This window comes from Hypomesus nipponensis, chromosome 6, assembly GCF_054491055.1.
Source record: "Hypomesus nipponensis isolate SF chromosome 6, ASM5449105v1, whole genome shotgun sequence".
Lineage (NCBI taxonomy): Eukaryota > Metazoa > Chordata > Actinopteri > Osmeriformes > Osmeridae > Hypomesus > Hypomesus nipponensis.
The window spans coordinates 3,521,861-3,544,847 of NC_140366.1; the positions used below are offsets into that span (position 1 = coordinate 3,521,861).

The window sequence follows — 22,987 nt, forward strand, 5'->3', positions numbered from 1 at the left end:
CTGTTACAGGCTGTATGTTAGGAGATTATGTTTGCACAGGTCAAACTCATAGAGAAGGAAACTTTAACCACATACACACCCATGTACATATTACCAGACATGTACAAACACACACGCACACACACATTTTGGCAAAACCAGTCCCGGGGGTGTGTGCGGGGGTTTGTCTGTGTGTGTGTGAATCTACACAGTGTGTATACCTGTGTGTGTGTAAATCCAGACAACGTGTATATATGTGTGTGTAAATATACAGTGTGAATACCTGTGTGTACAGCGTGTATAAGTGTGTGTGTGTGCATCTACACAGTATGTATACCTGCATGTATACCAGGGTAGGACATTTACATATTGTTTAGAGGGAAATCTTTTCCCCCACTGACTGAAATCCAGGGGCATTTCCCAAAAATTGGGGGCACTTTTTGAAACTTGTGAAATAACATTCAACCTTTGTTCAAGATTATAAATATACTTATTTAGGCTTACAGTATGAGCAATTGAAATCAAATGGCAATAATAAGACCATTAAGCAGTACTTATGAGGATGGGGGGGAAATTCCCCACTGGCTGCACTCTGTCAAACGTTTGCTAAATTAGCCACAAGTTCGACATGCTTTGCAAAAAAATCGGGTCTTTTTATCGTCATCGTCTCCCTCCACCCCAAGCCAATCTTGCTTTCGATGGTCGCTGGGTGAGTGAATTTCATCTTTGGAACCTGAAATGGTGACTGTGTTTGCTGATCCTCATTTCTCCTCACACTCGCAGTCACAGGTCTGATTAAGAAGCGTATTATTATTATTTTTATATATATATATATTTTTAGAATGTTTGGTTCTTTACCCACACGCAACATCAGTAAAGGCAAAAATCTAAAACATTCTACGGCAACTGGATCGGGCTAGGATGTTTTTGACGAGTTAATAAAATTATCATTATTATTAGAGGAAATTATGGGGGCATTTTTTGCCCCTCTCCTAGTGTAAAATATATTTATTTGGGAAATTTTTGCCCTTTCTCCTCATGTATTTCCAACACTGATGTATACTGAATGTGCAGTGTATGTGTCTGTGTGTGTGTTTGTGAACGTGTAGTCTTGGTTGTGTGTTTGTAACTTGTGTTTGTGCAGAGGGCTCTTACTTTGGGCGTGGGGCAGGAGGCAGTGGAGAGGCGCGAGGTGGCCTGGGCCCGGGGCGACTCGGAGGGCGTGGTGCTCAGGGAGGCCGTGTCCCTGGGCAGCGCCTGCACGCCTCGAGAGATGATGGCATCTGGGATCTGAGGCACACACATACACACACACAAAGACGTAGAACATGAGAGAGAGAGAGAGAGAGAGAGAGAGAGAGAGAGGTAGAAAGAAGGGGATGTTCACTCGTTCTTGGGGCTGAAAGTTAGGACAAAGCTGAGCTCTCAAATCACACAGAACAGGGAGCAGACATGGATGAAGGATGAATGCTTGGGTTTGAAGGGATGATGATTGGACGACGGAGGGTGAGTCTTACCGATGAATGCACATGACTGGGTGATCTCAAACAAGGGGGTGGCACCACGAACGGACCACAAACCTGTTACTGTGACAACAGGGCCTGAGATGAGGCCTGAGGTGGGCCGAGGGGATGGAGATGAGTTACAGATGAGACATGGAGCACTCACACCAACCTTCACCGGCCATCTGAAACGCACTCTCTACCTAGTTTATGTGAATGAACACCAAGGAAAAACGTCATGGTAACTGTCACGGCAACTCAACGGCAACAAAAGCTATTCTGCACGCCCTTTGTTCCCGTCAGACAATCTAACCTCTCTGTCCTCCTCTTCACTCTCCCCTCCATCCTTCCTCACTCTCTTCACCTCCACCTTCACCCTTCCCCCCAGAATCCCCTCCTTCCTCCCTCCTTTGCTGTCCTGGCACAGACAAACACACACCAGCTCACCTTGGCAGCAATGGAGGCGGCGGTGATGTGGGAGGAGGAGCTGTCCTCCGTGGAGGCCACGCCGCTGTCCTTCTTCTCCTCATCCTCGTCCTCGCACTGCACGCCCTTGTCCTCCGTCTGGCGGCGCGGCGAGCTGTTGGGCGGCGGCGAGAGTGGCGGCGGGGGTGAGGGGAGGTCCTCCAGCTCGTCGGCTGCCTCCTTCACCTTCACCACAGCATCGCGCAGCAGGTCGATGGCGTGAGGCAGAGCAGGCAGGATGAACTGGAAACACTCCTGCAGACAGGAAGAGGAAGTGAGGTGAGACAGGAAGAGGAAGAAGGGGGGAGACAGAAAGAGGAATAGGGAAGTGAGACAGTTAGAGGAAGAGGGGCGAGACAGGAAGGGAAAGAGGGAGGTGAGACAGGAAGTGGGTTGAGACAGGAGAAGAGGGGTGAGAGCAGCCACAGTTGCCTGGATGACCTATGTTGATATTGATGGTTGCATCCATATGTGGTCTGTATTGTTTTGAATGAAAAATATGAGACAGATGCAGCACCCTATTAGTACCGTGAGCTTTGCCTAAGATCTAAATATTGTAGTTTGGATGGAGTTTAGGTTAGGGCAGTAATGGAGACGTTGACATATGAGTCAGGAATTTAGTATCTACTGTAAAGATACGGTTGTTTGTGTTGTTGTTGCAAGCTCCCTATACAGGGAGGCCCTATATCAGGTCTACTTGAGAGCATTAATAAGCTTCATGATATATGTTTCGAATGATGTAAAAAAACTGAGATCCTGGCTTGTCCTACAGCACATAGCACATCGCCTCCCACTGAACACGGCAGGACTGTCTAAGTGATGGTAAAGTATCCTTTTCTGTCCTCCCCTCCTTGCTTCCTCTCTCCCTTCCTCCCAGCCTACCTCCCTCCTCTGCTGTGCTGCAGGCATGGCCAGCCACACTAGAAGGCATTCTGAAGCAGCTAAATATTCTGTTCCACTCACTCCAGAGACAAGAGCTCACCTGTGAAATTATTTATCTTCCTGTGTATTTTTAAGTTTTGAAATCATAAATGTTGTATGCAGCCCCCCCCCACCCCCATTCAGCACAATGGCTCCAAGAATCCATTATTTTTGCGGCCCATTAAAACACATAGTGTTCTCAGGCTGAATGAACATGGCAGTATCCCTTGAATTGGGATATCAAGAGTGTCACCGAGTGATCCAAGTGGCAAGTGGTGAAAGATGAGGTGGGCGGGTGTGGGTGAGACTGGATAGAATGATCGGATGGGGAACATGGGCGGCTTTGGGCTGGGACCGGGGTGGGTGTGGGTAGGGCCTGGGGTGAGAGCGGGCCGAGGCTGGAGTGGGGCGGGGGGCCCTCATTCTGGCAAGATAAAGCAGATGAAAAGGATCAATCGCGCTGCACAGCGGATGCCTGGCAGCACTGCTGGGGTGCGTGCAGCCCTCAGCCACACTGGAATGAAAATCTGGGGCTGAGGCATCACACTGTTTAAAGCCTTACTACTCGTCCCATGCGTCTCTCGGCTCCCCCTCAAAAATTCTGCCGATTCTCTGGATTTTGTGCATGTGCGTGAGACAGGGCGAGAGAGATAGCGAATATGTGTGCGTGTAGGGTGGGGGGGGGGGGGGAGAGGGGGAAGAAGAGAGAGAGGATGGAGACAGGGGCCTAGAGATATTCTCTGGTACTGCCAGTGAGCTCGTCTCGTGCCGGCAGATTTGGATGCGTCAGGAGTTTCTTTTCCTCGGTTTGTCCTGGAGGGGAGCTCCGTCACACAAGCTGCTCAGAAGGATCCCTAGAAAGGCTGCCAACGCCTGATACAGACAGGGGAACTACACCGCTGTAGGGTTTCAGCAGCAGCAGAGAGGGGGGTGAGAGGTAGAAAGTTGAAGATTGAGAAGGGGCCGAGAGTGAGAGAGAGAAATCGAGGAAGAGGATGAGATTGTATGAGTGCAAGAGCAGGGGGAGACTATTGAGAGGTTAAGATGAAAAAGCGAGGGGGAGAGAGATGGAAGTCCTATGCAAAGGTGAAGATTGTCAGTGAGACCTCAGCCAACGCACACGCCAGTAAACCAGGGAAAAGATGAATTAGTGCACGCACACACACACACACATACACACACCAGCAACAATGGTCTCTGTCCGACGCCCTCCTGGCTGTCTTTAGGATGCGGGATCATCGCAATAAAAGTCAGTGATGGGAAGTTCATGCAGTTAACTTTGACTGGACGATATTGAGGGGGACACTAATATGGCAGCAGATGGGGATATCTGCCAACATTTATGAAAATAAATAACTAAAGTCGATGAAGAGTAGCAGCCCGGTAACTAGACAGAGACTGATGTGGGGTCAGCTGCACTAGAGAGTAGACAGAGACTGATGTGGGGTCAGCTGCTCTAGAGAGTAGACAGAGACTGATGTGGGGTCAGCTGCTCTAGAGAGTAGACAGAGACTGATGTGGGGTCAGCTGCACTAGAGAGTAGACAGAGACTGATGTGGGGTCAGCTGCACTAGAGAGTAGACAGTAGACAGAGCTATGAGCGGGACACACTCACACACACACAGTGACGCCACCTTAGCTAAACAGCGATTTCAGAGCCACTTTTAACACGTTTTGCTCACCATTTCGTGAATAATGCTAGCCTGACTAATTCTAAGGTGATGTGCTGAATTGTCAGCTTTTTCCTATATCTTTATTTGAAAAGTCTTGAAAGTTTTAATACTTTGTGATTTCAGAAAAGGATACTTTGTGGACACTTTTACCCAGGATCAAACCGAATCAATCAAGTCTATTAAGAAAGAACAAGTTTGTCTATTCCCTGCTGCCATGCAACCATGTTGCTGGGTTCTGGGGATATGAGAGCTGCGGCTGTCAGGACAGCCCTGGTCCATCGTCCGACACACAGTGATCTGGGTGTCTCACCTGGGAACCCTTCTTGCTGCCTGGCAGGTTGATGATCAGCGTCTTCCCTCGGATGCCGCAGACAGGTCTGTACACACACACGCACACACACGCACATACAAACACACACACACACACAAGTGCAGACACACAAGCACACGCACGCGCGCGCGTGCAAACACATGCATACACAGACATACATTAGGAGTCAAAGCACTACACTTATCAAGACCTGCAAGTGTGTTGTCTCTATGAGACTGTGTGTGTCTCACCTGGAGAGCATGCCCAGTGGTGTGACGTTGAGGGAGCCCATCAACATAGCCAGGGACATCCCCGGAGCCTCACGCTCTATCACCTCCTTAGTGGCCTGGGGGGGAGGGGAAAGAGGAAGGAGGCAACACAGATTCCCTCCTGTTGAACAAGTGGAAGGCTCTAAAGCAGCTTGCACACTGCCCTGATAAACGCCAACATTCTACAACAAACGCCAACAAACACCAAGAGAAGAGTTCAACATGTTCAGTCGGATCGGGTAATGTTGCAGAATGTCTGACCAATGTAGAGCGATTTCCAACGAACTCCAACATTCTGACAGCTTGTTACCTTGACAACTAGGTTCAACAATGGCTGGTTTCTGGACCCAAGAACGCAAGGATGTTCTTCTTGAGTGATGGGAAGAGAGAACCCATCTGTACGACGTTAGGAGTCAGGCAGGGCCGTTAGTAGACCCTTTTTACTGGGGCACGTGTCCCAGTATAAATCTGCTGTGCCCCAGTAAAATCAAAAGTTTCAGCTTTAACAATTTACTTTATTAGTCAGTGCATTCATTTAGATTGATAATGCCTGAAAAAAAAAAAACGTATCAATGCTTGTAAAATCAAAGCAGTTTAACCAAAAACACAAACCGATGCCTGCAGAATTCCATGTCACCGTGCTCTTCTGAGCTTGCCAAATAGCCACTGCAGCACACACACAGAAGTCTAGGTGTCGGACTTGGACAGAAGAATTGAGGTAAACTAAAACATAAAAACAATATTACATGAAACTCATAAAACAGTAGGCTTATTTGCGCTTAAATGAATACAAAAATGAATGCGCACTGGCATTAACTATTGATGTCCCGGTCAAAGACCGAGGTGAAGTTAGTTTTATATTTGTTATCGACACACATTTGGAAGATGCTACTTTGTAGTGTTGCGTTAGGGACCGGGTGAAAACTACCCATACAATTTTGAAAAATGATGACTTTTATAATATTTTTATGTATATAAAACCTCAAACTAACAGCAGAGTATTCCAACAATGTCTATACTTCTCCCTACCACCAAAGCTGATATCAAACCTGCATCCCTGAACTGTTGTATAGTGGGTTATGCAATGGGAGTTTCTACAGCCGAGTAGTGTATTGTGCAGAGCACGCTTGGAAGAAAAAAACAAATATGGGCCTGTACCCCAGTAGAGTTTTATGTCTAACAACGCCTCTGGAGTCAGGCATACTCCAACCGAGACGGCAATGAGAAACATCGCGACTAGCTAGCTAGTTCTACCATGTTAATCTGTTAACAAGATAACCTATTTACATAGTAATTTAGGAGACGCTTTATATCCAAAGCGAAGTACAAGGGAGAGATAACTTATCTAGACTAACTAGTTGCTAACACGGCTGTTTCATTAGTATCCTATGGTCACTGCTCCCTGATCTAGTAGGCTGCAAGAATCAGTGTATTGCAGTGGCAGCGCCAGACATATTTTTCTGGGGAGCTTGGCGTTTTAGCGAGGGTGCTAAAATTAGGGTGATAGCCTATGTGTCACATGGTTCTCTACTACAAAACCTCCCCACCATGTCCATCATCTGTTTGTGTTTGCTCTCTGAAGCGTCTTTGGGGTCCATGAAAAGCGCTAAACAAACTAAACCTTTCAGAGTGAATCTTGGAATAGCAGATATAATTAACTAAAACAGTCAAAGAGTCAGAAATGCGTTAAAAAGGTAGGCTATATATTATTTCAGTTCACAATCATCAATAATCACATTGAACCTTATGTATAGCCTACTTAGCACACAGACAGACTGCAGTCTTTTTAAGGCAGCTCCGAAAAAATAAAATTGATTTGTTGCGTGCAATCAATGCACGCAACAAATCAGACAGCATTCATAATGTTACACAACTGTTACCACGCAAACTGTTCCAACTAGCTTTTACAAAAACTCCTTGGTTGGACTCCAAACATGCGACGTGGATTTTTGGTCTTCTCGGACCAAGCTAATGTCACTGATGCTGCTATAGCACCATATGTTCCTCTCCTCAAAAATCCACACCAGATACCCCTGCCATTACTTCTTCTTCTACGTCACTCTCCTTTCTTAATCGTTCTTCCAAAGGTGGACATTTAGGTTGCAAAAACCGATGCATTGTTGATGTTAACTTGAAACTACCATGCACTAGCTCGCTTTTTACTTCAACCATCCGGTAACGTTTACGCGTGCGACTTGAAAATTGGGTCATAGGGTATGACAGAATGATTGCTCTGTGTCTAAAACAATCTGTTAATTTCAATAATTATAATTTCAATAGTTATAATTGTATTTTGTGAGTTAAATATTATTATCACATAATAACGAAGAATGACGTTGATCTTAAAATGATACTACAACACACAGAAAAAGTAATTAGCTAGCTGAAAAAAGTCTGCCACTTTCTGAGCAGTGTGGAGCTGCCAATTTTAGAATGTTGAGATTTGTTGGAGTTTGTCGGGGCAGTGTGCAAGCTGCTCACGGTTGTTAGCGATCTGTTAAACTCACATTGCTAAGAGCATAGTGTGCACATAGAGCATAACCACGTATGTGTGTGTGTTTGTTTGCATATGAAATGCTTGTATCAGTGTACGAGAGGTTTGACAGAATTCCATGCGAGTTGTAGCCTACATGTTCTTGTTTGGGTCTGATCCTCGTGTGACTGTGTATGTGTTTTACATGTGTGCGCGAGTATGTTTATGAGGCAGCAGGTTCTCCACAAATCGAGCAGAAAGACGTTGTTTTTCCAGATGTGTGTTCTGTGCCCTTGAGTTGAGTGACACTTCAAACACGCCATTAGAGAGAGAGAAGAGACAGACAATACTTCAAAGAGAGGAACCACTGATGAGCATCGTGGGCTGGGACTCGAGAGAGAGAGAGAGAAGACGACAAAGAGAGAGGCGAAGGGGGTACTCAGATGGTGGGAGGAAAGAGGGGGCCAAGAGACGTAAAGCAAGAAAGGGAAAAAAGAGGAGAAGAGAAAGAAGGAGAATAAAGATGGTAGAAAAGGGAAGCGCGAGAAGGCATAAAGAGAGATTAGTATGACGAATAGAGAGAGAGAGAGAGACTGAATCTCTTGATATCTTCAGAGTTTGGGTTCAGCATCAAAGAAGGAGGAGATGTGGTTAAAGCCTTCATCACTATACAAGACACAGTAACACACACATCTTGACCCTAACTGTAACACCTATCTTCACACACACACACACACACACACACAAACAAGCTAAAAAGACACCCAGACACCCCTTCTGAACACACACACACACAGCCAACATGGTGTGTGAGTTTCTATCTAATGGACAAGTTGAGATGGATGTCTCAATGTTGATGTGGTGACAGACCTTGCAAGTAGTACTATATTGTAAAACCCTGTGCCTGTATTTGTGTGTGTGACTAAGTAAGGGTTATCATAAGTTTTGGGGTGTATATGACTGCATGCCCACTTGACCAGTGCACTCAGCCCATTATTTACAAGAGAAGACAGCCAACCCCACACCATCTACCAGCCACCCCCTTCTTCTCCTAACCACCAATCCCTCCTCTACCACACACACACACTCATTCTTTCTTACCTCGGGTGTGACATCACGGGGAGCAAAGCCAGTCCCCCCAGTGGTGAGGATGAGATTCAGTTCCTTCTCATCGCACCAGTCCACAAGAGTCTCCTGCACACACACACACACACACACACACACAATTATAAGACATTTACAGTTCTTCAACACCAATAAGCATCAGGCCAGATGGTGGCAGAATGTGTTGAGCATATTGTTGAGGCTCAAAAACCAACGAGTGACAGAGAGGTAAGGTAGTAAGTGAGTGAGAAACAGAGAGAGAAAGAGGGAGACAGAAACAGAGATAAAGGCGGTGAGAAAGAGAGATAGAGAGAGCAACGCCGCTTACCTTGATCTCGTCTATTTCATCTGGCACAATCTTATAGGCTGTGATCATACCCCCCAGCCTGAGAGAGAGGGAGAGAGAGGGAGGGAGAGTGAAAAAACATCACGAAACAGTCATTACATCCTCCTCATTTCTGACGTGCACCACAAAACCTAAAGCTTGTTACTGCTCAGCTCCTCTGACTCAAAAACATCCAGTGTGCTCTCAAGCCCCCAGACACACAGCCAAAGACCTTTTAAAGAAATCCAATTTCTCTCATTTCCCAAGCAAGCTGGGATGAAGGGGGGGGGGGGAGACAGGAAGAGAGAGGGAGTGAGAAAGTGAATAAGAGGCCGTACAGAGTGAAAGAGTGCCCTTGAACATCGCCCCCCTAACATGATTTCCTTAGGACCGTCCACAGGGACAACACCAGCAAGGACACAGCACACACAAGGTGTGTGATTGGTACAATAGCGGCCTTGTGTGGCCAGTCTGGGTATTGCAGCAATGGAGAAAAAGAGGGAGGGAGAGCGGAGAGGAGGGGAGGAAGAACAACCCGGGGCTCAAGGTGAAGCTCAACGCTGCGCAGACACTCCTTACGTAACATTTTTTTATAAGGAACGCTATTTTATGCTTAAACCATACTTTGGTCTCGATATTGTCAAAAACAGAGCTTAGTTTGAGGAAATAACTGTAGAGAAAACATCTCTATGGAATTAGAAGGCAGAAAAGTGAAGAAAGGTCATATTAATAATGGATTGTTTCACAAGATTCCCCTGGAGAAATACTTCCCTGAGAACAGGGCGTGTAGTATGTTGAAAGTGCAGAGGGAAACACACATGCAGACACCCACCCTCACACACTGAGGCTGCAGTGAGAGAGATTTCCACTTCTGGATGGGGGAGTGTGGGTGTGGGTCTTTTTAGAGTGTGTGGTAGGAAAGTGAAGGACCTGTCAGGGGACATCTCTCTCTCTCTCTCTCTCTCTCTCTCTCTCTCTCTCTCTCTCTCTGTCTCTCTCTCTCTCTCTCTCTCTCTCTGTCTCTCTCTCTCTCTCTCTCTCTCTCTCTCTCTCTCTCTCTCTCTCTGTCTCTCTCTGTCTCTCTCTCTCTCTCTGTCTCTCTCTCTCTCTCCCTCTCTTTTTATCACTCTCTTACTTTTCTTCTCTTCCTCTCCCTCTGTTTAACTCCCTCTCTTCCACTCGGTTTAGCCCAAATGAAAATATGCTGAACACAAATAACTAGGTTTCCTTCCCGCCGTTTCCAAGGCAACGCCTCCTGTCGGAAGCTTGTGTTTTGCAGCGTCGCTAATCGTGAGTGTGTGTTTTCTGCCCTGCCGTCCCTGTTGTATCATGCTCTCCTACGGGAGGACTGTGTCATTACCCAGGTGTGTGTGCACGGTACATGTTGTAAGAGTGAATGTGTGTGTGTGTGTGTTTCTGCATGTTTTGTGTGTGTGTATTTGTCAACAACAACAACAAAAAAGTATCATACATAGCATGTCTGATGCCTAGCAGACGTGCCATGTCTTAGACAGAAGTGCATGTATGTGGGGTGAATGTACGGTACTGGACGGCCCCTCATGTGAAACATTGCCTCTCCATGGCTTTAGTTAGCTGGCATTGGCTTCCCCAACATGGGGCAAATGGCTCTGCAGCAGAGTTCTGGCTGTGTGCTCGATGTGTGGATACTTCCTGAAGCCACGAGGCGGAGAGAAGAAAGCCAACTCTGGCCTGAAAGCCTGGATGCCCTGCCCAGATTACTCTATGAATAAAAGAGGAGAGAAGAGAGGTGATGGGGAAAGATCGCGTATGGGAGAGAAGGAGGGAGGGTGGGAAAGACAAGAGAACAAGAGAGGAAGGACAGGAGAAGGGAGGAAGAGAGGGAAAGGGACTGAGATGGAGGTGTAGAGAGAGACTGCTTAGGGCGAGGGAAACCAACCTAACAAAGCACACACACACAGACACACACACAAGCACACGTTAACACATAAACCGAACACACATCTGTGATCCAGCTGTGCAGGTCTTGGTCGGACAGCTCCATGATGGAGCCAATCTGCTTTGGGGATATTATTAATAATGCAGATCCTTTGTACAGGGCTCTCCATCACACACACACACACACAAACACACACAAGTCAGAGAGGGAGTACCTAGCCATCAGCTTGAGGAGAGAGCTGGATCTCCCTCAGAGGCCCCACCACTCCACTGAGCATGCCAGCAGAAGAAGATCAAGAGAGAAAAGGAGAGAAGAGATGGGGAGATAGGGAGAGGGAGGAGAGGAGATGGGGAGAGGGAGGAGAGGAGATGGGAAGAGGGAGAAGAGATCGGGAGAGGGAGGAGAGGAGATGGGGAGAGGGAGGAGAGATTTGGAGAGGGAGGAGAGGAGATCGGGAGAGGGAGGAGAGGAGATGGGGAGAGGGAGGAGAGATTTGGAGAGGGAGGAGAGGAGATCGGGAGAGGGAGGAGAGGAGATGGGGAGAGGGAGGAGAGATTGGGAGAGGGAGAAGAGGAGATGGGGAGAGGGAGGAGAGGAGATGGGGAGAGGGAGAAGAGATCGGGAGAGGGAGGAGAGGAGATGGGGAGAGGGAGGAGAGATTGAGAGAGGGAGGAGAGGAGATCGGGAGAGGGAGGAGAGGAGATGGGGAGAGGGAGGAGAGATTGGGAGAGGGAGGAGAGGAGATCGGGAGAGGGAGGAGAGCAGATGGGGTGAGGGAGGAGAGGAGATGCGTCGAGGAAGGACAGAATGAGATGGGGAGAGGAAGGAGAAGGGGAAAGATGAGATGGGGAGAGAGAGAAGAGATTGGGAGTGAAGAGAGGAGATGGGGAGAGGGAGGAGAGGAGATGCGGAGAGGAAGGACAGAATGAGATGGGGAGAGGAAAGGGAGGAGGAAAGATGGGATGGGGAGAGAGAGAAGAGATTGGGAAAGAGGAGAGGAGATGGGGAGAGGGAGAAGAGCTGAAGAGAGATGGGGAGAGAAACAAGGAGGGAGAAGGAGAGAGAGGTAACACACCTTCTCCAGCCCTATAGCGGTTAGAGCACAGTGCACTTGGCAAGGGACCACACACACTCCTAAAGCTACACACACTGACACATCCACACACATACACACTGACAAACACACACACACTGACCCACATTCGCCCACTCCACACACACAGATACTATACATATTTACATGTGACTGATGAAGCTTGAATGTGCCTAGTGTGACTGTCCCTCCCAGCCTGGCGAGCCCCAGCCAGCTGGGCCAGCACACACGTCTGGCTCCTACTGGCTGCCAGGGTGAGACTGTCATATGTCTGATTTATTTGGCCCCATTTTTACCAGCGACAATTTGCAAAATTGACAAAGAATGTCACAACTAGAGTTGCTTGAAAGCACTGATGAAGTGTTGTTGGCACACACAAGTTCACACACACAAGTTCACACACATGTTCGCACACAAGTTCACACACACAAACTCACACATGTTCACACACATGTTCACACACATGTTCACACACACTGTCCTGTCCTTGAGGTTCATTGTCCTGATTCATTGTCATTCTTCTCCTCTCTTGTTGTTCTCCCCTCTGACACACCTCCTCTCGCCCCTTTACTGGAACGGGAGAGGAAACTAGGGTGTGGGTACCGTGGAACACATTTACAGTGTCTGTGCGTGCAGATGTTTGTGGATCTGTGTGTTGAGTTTCCAGAGCTCATGATGTGTTGGTGCGTGCGTGCATGTGGATGCGTGTGTGTGCGTGAGAGTGCGTCATGGGGTGTAATCAGTAGGTGAGTTCGACTTCATGCAGCGCCGGTGTCGCCTGCAGCCGCCTGCAGCCGCCTGCGGCCCGGCTGACTTGAAGTAGCCAAAGGCATTCTCAGCTTCAAGGCAGCCGGCTGCAGCCGACTGTCGGCGCCGCCGGCACTGCATGAAGTCAAACACACCTAGTGTCAGCGTAGCTGCACACAGCAGTGCGTTCACCGTGTACCTGATACGGGTGAATTACGCGTGAGCTACTTTTAGAAAGCGCAGAATGAATATTACACCTTACAGTTTGATAGGAAATTTGGTGTGCATATAAACAGGCGTCATTTGTGAATATTACATTTGATAAGGCGTGCGCACAGGCATGGTGAGGTGACGTGTGTTTTAAAAACATTCATTTTGAAACAGCGATCTAAGCCATGCCTTAATAGCTCACGTGCCTAGGCGGGCAGGTGTGCGCAGGTGTTTCAGTATGCAAAGCACACAACACCTGCCTGAGCGCACGCCTAGATATCGATCAAACGGGTAGGCGTAGTTTTTACGTAGGTGTAGGTCTCACGTATTTGAGGCGTATGTCAGGTGTAGGGGACATGACACGTACACGTTGTTCACTTGTCAATAAAATATGTGTGCACAACGCCAGCTTGATGCCTATGTGACGTGTGAACGCCTGTGTCCATTGTAAGCCAATGTTAAGTTCTCGCGTGCGTTCAGAGGTTTGATATCAACGCAAAGCAGGGGCGGACTGGGGGAAAAAAGTGGCCCGGGAGTTACTGTCAGGCCGCCCCACTCAGTACAAGACGCGTTGCCCACTCAAGGCATCGCACGTATCGAGTGGCCTACCTGGAAAAATACCCATACACTTAACATTATTCTGGATGATTACAAAGAGATTACATCATACAGTATATATCTTTTCTTACGTTGAACTTCCGAAAGAGCACATTTCAAAAGACACTTCAGAATTTTTTTGAAAAATAGGCACCATGAGTGTGAATACAGATCGCGAGGAGGAGTACAAAAGTCAGTCAGTGATTTTAGACTACTAAAGGTCTTCGAGCAAATTATTTGTGTTCAACCTGTGTAATATGGAAAATGGTTGGAGGTGCCGGCGATGTCAGATGGCCGGTTGGTGATGTATTTTGGACCATCCCAACACCGTCAGCCCACCGGGGATTCCCCCGGTCTCCCCGATGGCCAGTCCGCCCCTGTCGCGAAGGCGTGTGCAGGCGCTACTGTGCGCTTTGCGTATTAACCGCTGACACAAATTACACCCCATAGTGCGTGCCTGTGCGTGAGTGTGTACATGTGCATGAGTGTGTGTGCATGAGTGTGTGTGCGTGAGTGAGTGTGTATGCATATGTGTTTGTGAGTGTGTGTGGTTCTCTGACACCAGGCTGTGTGCTCTGGCCCACTAGGGGCAATGTTCCAGACAGGGGAGGAGACGCGTGTGTGTGACTCTGGCCTGGGGACAGAAGCATGGTCCCCCTCAGACACCATCCCCACCAGACCCAAAGCACACGCACACGCACACAAGCACAGAAACTGAGGCGAGAAAGGACACAGACTTCATCACGTATGTAAAAGCACACGCCGGTGCCTCTCTCGCTGCGCAGTGTCGTGTGCGCAACAGATCCGTCGACACGCTTGCGTCACGGTGGCGTCGGCGCTGGCTCCGTCAGGGTGTATCAGCGGAGTGTGACGTCGAGGACACAGTTCCTCCACACACACAAGCAAATATACACACATACACACGCCACACATTTCACATGAAAGAACATGGAAGCCATGCAGCTGGGCAGAGTGCCAGAGCAGAACCCAGGGACAATACTTATACTGACTGACTTTATGACTGTGATAGGACACACTAGTAAGACTAAATCAATTGGCCACACTTACACACACACACATACACACACACATGTCCCACTAAGAAACAGCAGCACTGTAAAAACCTTTGCGAGAAGAGAATAATTAGCTAGCTATGACGCCAATTAGATATATATTTATTGGAAGCCCTTGATTCACTTGCTCCATCACAAAGCTGATGTTACGTATGTGCGCGCGCGCGTGTGTGCGTGCATGTGTGTGTGCGTGCATGGGGCGTAATACGTGCAACTGGTTTATATGCTCACTAGCACGTACGTATGCCTGCAAAATGATATCAAACCTCTGATCGCACGCAAGCAATTTACATACACTTATGCTGCCTTCACATGCTAGTCGGAAGATCCTATTTCCCACTTGTGAAGTCGAGATTATGAGGACGTCATGTTCAAGTGCTTTTGTTGTTGGAGAATGTTTCAAAATGGGGCTGCACATATTGTGGAAATTCTTTTTTGATTCCATTATGCGCCTACTAGAAGAGGGAATGGACACATCAAATGGTACAAGTTAAGTGTACATAGATAACATATTGAAATAATGTACACACACAACAGCTAACAATAGTTGCACTGTTAAAAATAAAGAATGACATGCTTTCCAATACCGAACCAGTCCTTTCCTCCGCCATGTTGAAAGTTGAAAGGTCATTCAACTCGGGAACTCGGGTATCAAAATATCCACAAGTTTCTCACTGGTAATTATGACTTGAGGGGGCGTTTGTGTGTAACTTACCAGTTGGAAACTAGTATTTACCATCATTCCAATAGCAGGTTAAGGCAGCATTACAATAGACACACAGGCATCACCTCACGTGGGTGTTGCACTGGCCATGTGCACACAATCTGTCATTCATGTTTGTGTTGTTCGTCTGTGATTATTTCCTTGGAATATCATATTAGATTCAACTTTTTTGTTATTCAAGTACTGAGACAATGAAATGCAGTTTAGCAAAAGCCACCTCAGCCGGCACTCGACCTCACAGTCCCTAAATACCTACATTACATTCCATAGAATCTTAATATCTTAACCAAGTAGTAGATATGTCAATTATAGAAGTGCTTTCAGTTACATCCAGTTGAAAGAATACATGAACAGAAAGATATTTGGGTACTCAGTCGCTTTCCTTGTCTGGTGTTCGGCTACTGCCAACTAAAGAACACAGCGCAGACCCACATCTTACAACATAATAACATCATTTATATAGGCTAGGTTACCTGCAGTTGGCCACAACTAAAAGATGCAAGACAATAATAACATGGTGGATGACAGTACAGCCATGGCTTCTTTGTTTAAGGCTGTTCATCGTCGGGATTGGAAACATGTAATGGCACAAAACAAATTTCGGACCAGTGATCCCTTGATGTAGTCTAAAGAGCTAATGCGCCCAGGCATGCAGGTGTTTGCAGGGGTTGCTGTGCTGCACTGGTATGTCAGCTATGCTCAGCACTAATAACGCGTTCATGTGGGGTTTGCTACAACTCGCCAAACTACACGTACTTCACCCTTAGCAGGTACGCGGTGAACGCAGTGTCTGTGCATGCGTGCGAGCGTGTGTTGGCGAACACTCACAGTGAGGGGTCGTGCACAAGATCTTTGAGATTGATTCCACTGCGGTCCTCAGCCAGGTTCCGAAAACAGCTGTCACTCACTGGAGAGAAAGAGAGAGAGAGAGAGGGAGACAGAGAGAGAGAGAGAGAGAGACATAGAGAGAGAGAGACATAGAGAGAGAGAGAGAGAGAGAGAGAGAGAGAGAGAGAGAGAGAGAGAGAGAGAGAGAGAGAGAGGAGTGGTGGGGGGGGACAGGAAGACAGTCAGAGACTACACAACATACATAGTCACAATGAAAAACAATCCCAACTTGCTGCAGTTATCAGAGAAGTTAAGCAAAACAACACATTTCCAGATCCACACAAACATGAAGACAAGTCTTAATTAAGATTTGAAAATGCAATGCGGATCACAACCACACACTCTGTTTATTTATCTTTACCTCTCCCTCTCTTTTACAAACACATGCACACACAGACACACAAACTCTCGAAGCCATTTGCAACCACTGTGTCCCATGACTGTTGAGCAGGTGTGAACCACATGAGTCATCATTGTGATGAGGAGACAGAGTGAGAGAGATAGAGAGAGTGAAAGACAAAGTGAAAGAGAGTAGGGATAGAGAGAGAGAGACAGAGAGAGAGAGTGAAAGACAAAGTGAAAGAGAGTAGGGATAGAGAGAGAGAGAGACAGGGAGACAGGGAGACAGAGACAGGGGAGGCAGAGAGACAGAGAAAGAGAGAGGGAGAAAGAGAGGAGGGAGAGAGAGAGAGAAAAGGGAGAGAGGAAAAATAGAAGGAAGGGGAGAGACTAAACACACAGAACGAAGAAAGAGACCAGGTGTTGTAATTTGAGTGCTGGAAGTAGACAGAGAAACTGATGGGATTTGACACATGACTACCTGGATATCACAAACAGTGTCCTAATTACAGCCCACCACAAACTATTCTCCTGGCACACCATTCAGGGGACTACCAAACCATGGTCCCCTTGCCTTTAGATCACAGATAGAGAAATTGTGACAGAGTGAGATGGAGAGAAGAAAAAGAAAAAAAGAATGAAGACAACATGAAAAAGGGGGTCAGAGGAGGTGAGAGGAGGGAGAGAGGAGTGTGAGGAGAATGGGAGAGAGGGATGAGAGGGAGAGAGGAGGGTAAGGGGAGTGTGGGGAGACTGGTCCAAGAGAGAGGGAAGGAGGGAGAGGGGGAAGAGGGGGGAATAGGATTGCTGCTGGGGCTGGAGTGACAGAGGTAAACAGAGTGAGCAGGCAGCAGCTCTTGGGCTCTGGCAAACAAATGGGAGTGCTGACATTTGCACAGAGAGAGAGAGAGAAAGAGAGAGTGAGAGAGAGAGAGAGAGAGAGAGACAGAGGGAGGAAGGAAAAATGAGGGGGAGAGGGCTAGAGAGAGAGAGAAGGAGAGTGCAAGCGAGGGACTGAGGAGAGGAGGGATAAGGGTTGAGAAAACGTGGAACACACACTACCCTGGATTAGAGGACCTACGGTTGGTGATTGTATGTGTGTGTGTGTGTAGAAGGGGAAATTCCTTCAAGACTGCAGTATTCCTGACATACATACACACACAAACACACACACACACCCTTCCTCAGTCTCTCTCACCCAGCTACCCCTTGATCTAAAAATAGCCGTTCATCTCTCCTACAAGAGGCAGCAACCGTTCTGAACCAATCAACATGCTCTGTCAAAGGCATCTGCACCCGCCACCCTTCTTTGCGTGTGTGTATGTCCACATCTGTGTGTGAGTGTAAGAGGGAACTCCTGGATTAAAGGTAGTATGGTTGCTTCTCCCACTGGTGAGGGAAAAGGAAAAAGGATTGATCTCTGAGAGAGAGAAAAAGGGGAGAGACAGAGAGAGGATGGGAAAGAGGGAAAGAGGGACGAGAGAGAGGGAGAGAAGCAGAAAGAGACTGAAAGAAAAAGAATGAAAGAAAGGTGGGGGGGTGAGGGAAAGAGAAAAGAAAGAAAGAGAAGAGGTAGAGGGAGATCTGGTTGCAGCTGAAATAGGCTTCAAAGGAATATTAATGTGATCCTGTGCAGGGGCTGAAGACAGCGTGAGAGAGGGAGAAGGGAGGGAGAGGAGGGGGAAGAGAGGGAGAAGAAAGGGAGAGGAGGGGGAGGAAAGGGAGAAGAGAGAGAGAGAGGAAGGGGAGGAGAGGGAGAGGGGAGAGGGAGGAAAGAGGGTGAGGAGAAGGAAAAGAGAGGGAGAAGAGAGAGAAGAGAAGGAAGAGAGGGAAAGGAGAGGGGGGGGGAGAAAGAGAAGAGAGAGAAAATGAGAGGAGAGAGAGAAGAGGAGGGAAGAGAGGGAGGAGAGATGGAGAGAAGAGTGAGAGGAGAGGGAGAGAGAGAGAGAGAGAAAAAAAGGAGAAAAGAGGGAGAAGGAGAGAGAGGGAGGAAGAGAGGGAGAGGAAGGGAACGCATTGCGTCAGCATGGTGCAGGTTGCCATGCCGCTGACAGCTCGGCCCCTGGACTTCTCATTTTCCCAGCTAGCAGCTGGGTCTGCTAGCAGCACGGGGTCCTACTCTAGCCCCCTACGTCTCTCCTAGTCTCCGCCTCTACAGCCAGCTGCCCACCAATAATATACAACCTTAACACCCCTCCCCTGTCTTGGAAGAGACCCTCCTCTTAGCATTCCTATGAGTTTAGCTCTACCTTCAACCTTCATATGGTCAAGGTCAGGATGATCCAAGCATTAAGGTGCCTTTTCCACTGTGACCTCTGGGGGAAGGCAGGGGTCAAGGTAGATAGGCTCGTCCCAGTCACAAGGCCTTCTCTAACTCCAGGACTGAAGCACAATCTGTACTCGGCTGGAGGACATAAAAGCAGGTGTATTTGGAGGGTCGAACCCAACAGTGTCGAAGCTGTGTAACTTCACCTGCCAGTTGAATTTGGGTTTGTGTTTCCAGAAAAGGGCATGGACAGATTATCTAAAACCTTTCATTCCTTCTCTGTACTGTATGTTTGCAAGTCAACAGTACTGGTTCGTTTCCTAGCTTTTTTCTATGCCTGAACAGCATCATTGAACATTCTCCACACTACACATAAACCTGTGTGTGTGAGTGGATCTGTCGGTAGTTCTTTTATTTGCCTGTCTATACTTTTATGTCTTCTTCTGTGTGTGTGTGTGTGTGTGTGTGTGCAAGCTGAATGTGAGATCCCCAGGCTACGGGTGTGGGAGGAGAGAAGAGGGCCCATGCGTTAGAAGCGTTACGCGGGGCAAAGTGCTAACAGGGAGAACACTCACATGCAAGACCCCAGGGGACTCTTGAGTGTACTCGCATCCTGAAAGGGTTAATACTACAATACAACTCACTGCAGCCCTGTGTGTGTGTGTGTGTGTGTGTGTGTATGGGTGTGTGTGTGTATGTGAGTGATTGTGTGATGGGAAGGAATGAAAAGGGATAGGGAAGGGAATGAGAATGCATGAAAAAGAAAGCAGATAAAGAAGGATGTGCACACTAAAACGTCCAGATAAGTCAAATAAGAGAATGAAAGGTAAAAGGAAAAGAATGTTTGGTGACTGACTGACTGGCTGGCTGGCTGGCTGGCTCACAGGTTGGCTAGCGGACTGGCTGGGAGGCTGACTGGCAGGCTGGCTGGCTGGCTTACTGTGTGGAGGGGTTCATTGACTGCTATGGAGTCAATCATTTCCAGGACATAAAGCAGTCAGCTCTCATTATCTCCCTTGGATCCCACACTTGGAGTTTCCCCTATATCAGGCCCTCACACTGACACACACACACACCTGGGTTGGAATCAGTGCTGTATCAGTCACCCCCAGAGTTCACACAGGAACCTGGAACTATTCTAAGGAGTTAGGGTTGTATTGCCTTCCTGCACTCTGGGGCTCTGTCTCTGGACTCTGTCTTTGTTATTCTGTCATATTCCAGAACGTGATTATTTTTAGCTCTATAAATGATTTAACATTCTAAATTTTTTGCTTGAAACATATTTGTTTGATGGAAGTTTTTTTTGTATTGAAAAAAATTACCTCTCCATCAGCCCTATTGACCAAACATATCTTATCATTGCCGCGTGGAATTGTATTTAAACTAATTTAATACAGGAAAATGTAGAGATAAACCAGAGTTCTGGTTCACGTACCCATTACCTCTGCAGCTGGCAACTTCCGTGGCAGGGCTTGTACTAGACAAGACTGGTGCAGGGGTCAGCCACCACATTAGACTCCTATCTGCTGGGGGTGCTGGTGGGGGGGGGGGGGGGGGGCAACACCTCTTTAAGATTCCCCAAAAATGACATCACAGGCTCCTGCCAGAGTTTTATTGGCTTGTTCCGTGTCAAATGGAAACATTGGGCCTCAGGCTTGGGATTAAATGGGCTTAATGATAGAATAGAGGATTGGATCCACCCCCAGTTTGTAAAGGGGTGGGGTAGACATTTTACTAGAGAAGCTTTAGATTCTACAACACCCTCTAAAGGGGAGAGGAGAGGAGAGGAGAGGAGAGGAGAGGAGAGGAGAGGAGAGGAAAGGAGAGGAGAGGAGAGGAAGGGAGAGGAGGGGTGGGGTGGGTGGGAGGCAATAGTGCACAAATACCAGCATCTTAATTCCATGGCAGGGGAAATTTCCAAATGAATAAAGGCTTCATGGTGCTGGGTAAAATATAGTAACAGCAATAACAGTAGATAACCTAATCTAATATAAGCTCACTGTATCTTAGCAACCTTGTTAATTCTGAGTGGAGCTGTAGTGTAACCTGCAGGAGCACAGCATCCATCATCAAAGCGGTTACACACACATGTACCACACACACACATGTACTACACACACATACACACATTCTCACACGCACATACGCACATACATAGATGTACCACTCACACACACATAAATCATTGCTCTCAGTTACATTCTGTATCTTCCAGTCAACAATACACACTTTTAAGTTCACCCTTATGCAAACACACACAAGTGCCCTCCCCCCCACACATACAGAGACCCCCAAAAAACACACAGGGCCCCAGGCTTACTGAAAGCAGCCGGGAGGATGGAGGGGGTGTGGAGCGGAACAATGGGATCCTAATCGTTGGGCTGCATTTCAAAGCCTCTCCACTCCACAATACAGTTTTCAGATAAGATTTGAAAAACGCTATTTATATCCTGGAGAGAGGAGCCAGCCAATGGATTGATTTTCCTTTATTTGAAGTCTAAATGAGTGGGGTTTTACATAACGCTAGGAGTACAACACTCCACCTGCTCCTGCCCTACGTGGAGGAAACCGCCCCAAAACACAGCAGGACCAACATCAAAAACGATCCTTTCGTGAAACACACCTTCTACAGCAAAGCAACCACTGCAGGTCACACTGGAGAACTGATTCTGCGCACATACATACACATACGTACATATATGTATTCCAACGTTCATACGATGTAACACAGTCAGGTCATGACTTGGCCAGAGCATTTCTGAGCTGGAGCATATTCACCAGGTGCCTCGATATGCAGAGTGTGCACTCTCTCCCCCAGCTGGGGCTTGGGCAGGGCTGTATCCCAACCAGACCCCCATGTCACCATCACCCCCTCACCACCACCACCTCGCTCACCCTGGGCTGGGCAGGTGGGGGTGCTCGAGACTTGAGCCCAAACACAGGATGAAGACACCAACAGGGATGCGGGAAAGAGGGGTATAGAATAAAACCAGGGGGTGTGTCGATACGTGTGGATACAGTAAAGATTGGAGGGGAGGAAGGGGATGAGGAATGTATGTGTGTGAGGAGTGGGGTGCCGGGAGAGTAGCTGGGAGAGAGGGAGAGGAGGAGCTGGGGAAGGGGGAGGAGGAGCTGGGGAAGGGGGGAGGGGGGAGGAGGAGCTGGGGGAGGGGGAGGAGGAGCTGGGGGAGGGGGGAGGGGGAGCTGGGGGTGGGGGGAGGAGGAGCTGAAGGAGAAGGAGAGGAGGAGCTGGGAGAGAGGGAGAGGAGGAGCTGGGGGAGGGGGGAGGATGAGCTGGGGGAGGGGGAGGAGGAGCTGGGGGAGGGGGAGAGGAGGAGCTGGGAGAGAAGGAGAGGCGGAGCTGGGGGAGGGGGAGGAGGAGCTGGGGGAGGGGGGGGAGTAGCTGGGAGAGAAGGAGAGGAGGAGCTGGGGGAGAAGGAGAGGCGGAGCTGGGGGAGGGGGGAGGAGGAGCCTGGGGAAGGAGGGAGAAGGAGCCGGAGGGAGTTGGGAGAGTGACTGGGGGAGAGGGGAAGGCGTGGGGATGAGATGGGAGTGAGAGAAGAGCATCGACGAGGAACCAGTGTTGAGAGAGGAAAGGGAAGGAGGAGAGCTGCTCCAGTACCATGGAGAGCTGCTCCAGTACCATGGAGAGCTGCTCCAGTACCATGGAGAGCTGCTCCAGTACCATGGAGAGCTGCTCCAGTACCATGGAGAGCTGCTCCAGTACCATGGAGAGCTGCTCCAGTCCCATGGAGAGCTGCTCCAGTGCCATGGAGAGCTGCTCCAGTACCATGGAGAGCTGCTCCAGTACCATGGAGAGCTGCTCCAGTACCATGGAGAGCTGCTCCAGTACCATGGAGAGCTGCTCCAGTACCATGGAGAGCGACCAGGCCATTGAGAGATCAAGAGGAGGAAGGTAGGAGAGCTGGGCACGGCTGTGTGGAAACACACGGTTAAAAACAGACAGAGAAAAAGGAAAATGCAATAAAGCCAGCCTAGTGGAACACAACATGACACACAGCAGTAGATACTACACAGTACTGGTTAATCCTTCGAGAGCTTGGGGGAGAACATTCTGAAAGCTCTGGCCTTTCTTCTATGCATCTGGGTC

General features: G+C 48.3%; 1 protein-coding gene across 3 annotated transcripts in view; it reads right to left on the reverse strand.

Annotated features, from left to right (window-relative positions):
• Nucleotides 1-22,987, reverse strand: part of gphnb (gephyrin b) — a 72,454-nt gene that overhangs the window by 32,237 nt on the left and 17,230 nt on the right. For all 3 annotated transcript variants that reach the window (XM_084699717.1, XM_084699716.1, XM_084699715.1), the window contains exons 2-8: nt 16,212-16,290; nt 9,025-9,082; nt 8,694-8,786; nt 5,102-5,196; nt 4,851-4,917; nt 1,929-2,201; nt 1,135-1,269 (exon numbers count right to left, since the gene is read on the reverse strand). In XM_084699717.1, the coding sequence (XP_084555843.1) occupies nt 1,135-1,269; nt 1,929-2,201; nt 4,851-4,917; nt 5,102-5,196; nt 8,694-8,786; nt 9,025-9,082; nt 16,212-16,290 (800 nt within the window). The remainder of the gene's footprint in view (nt 1-1,134; nt 1,270-1,928; nt 2,202-4,850; nt 4,918-5,101; nt 5,197-8,693; nt 8,787-9,024; nt 9,083-16,211; nt 16,291-22,987) is intronic.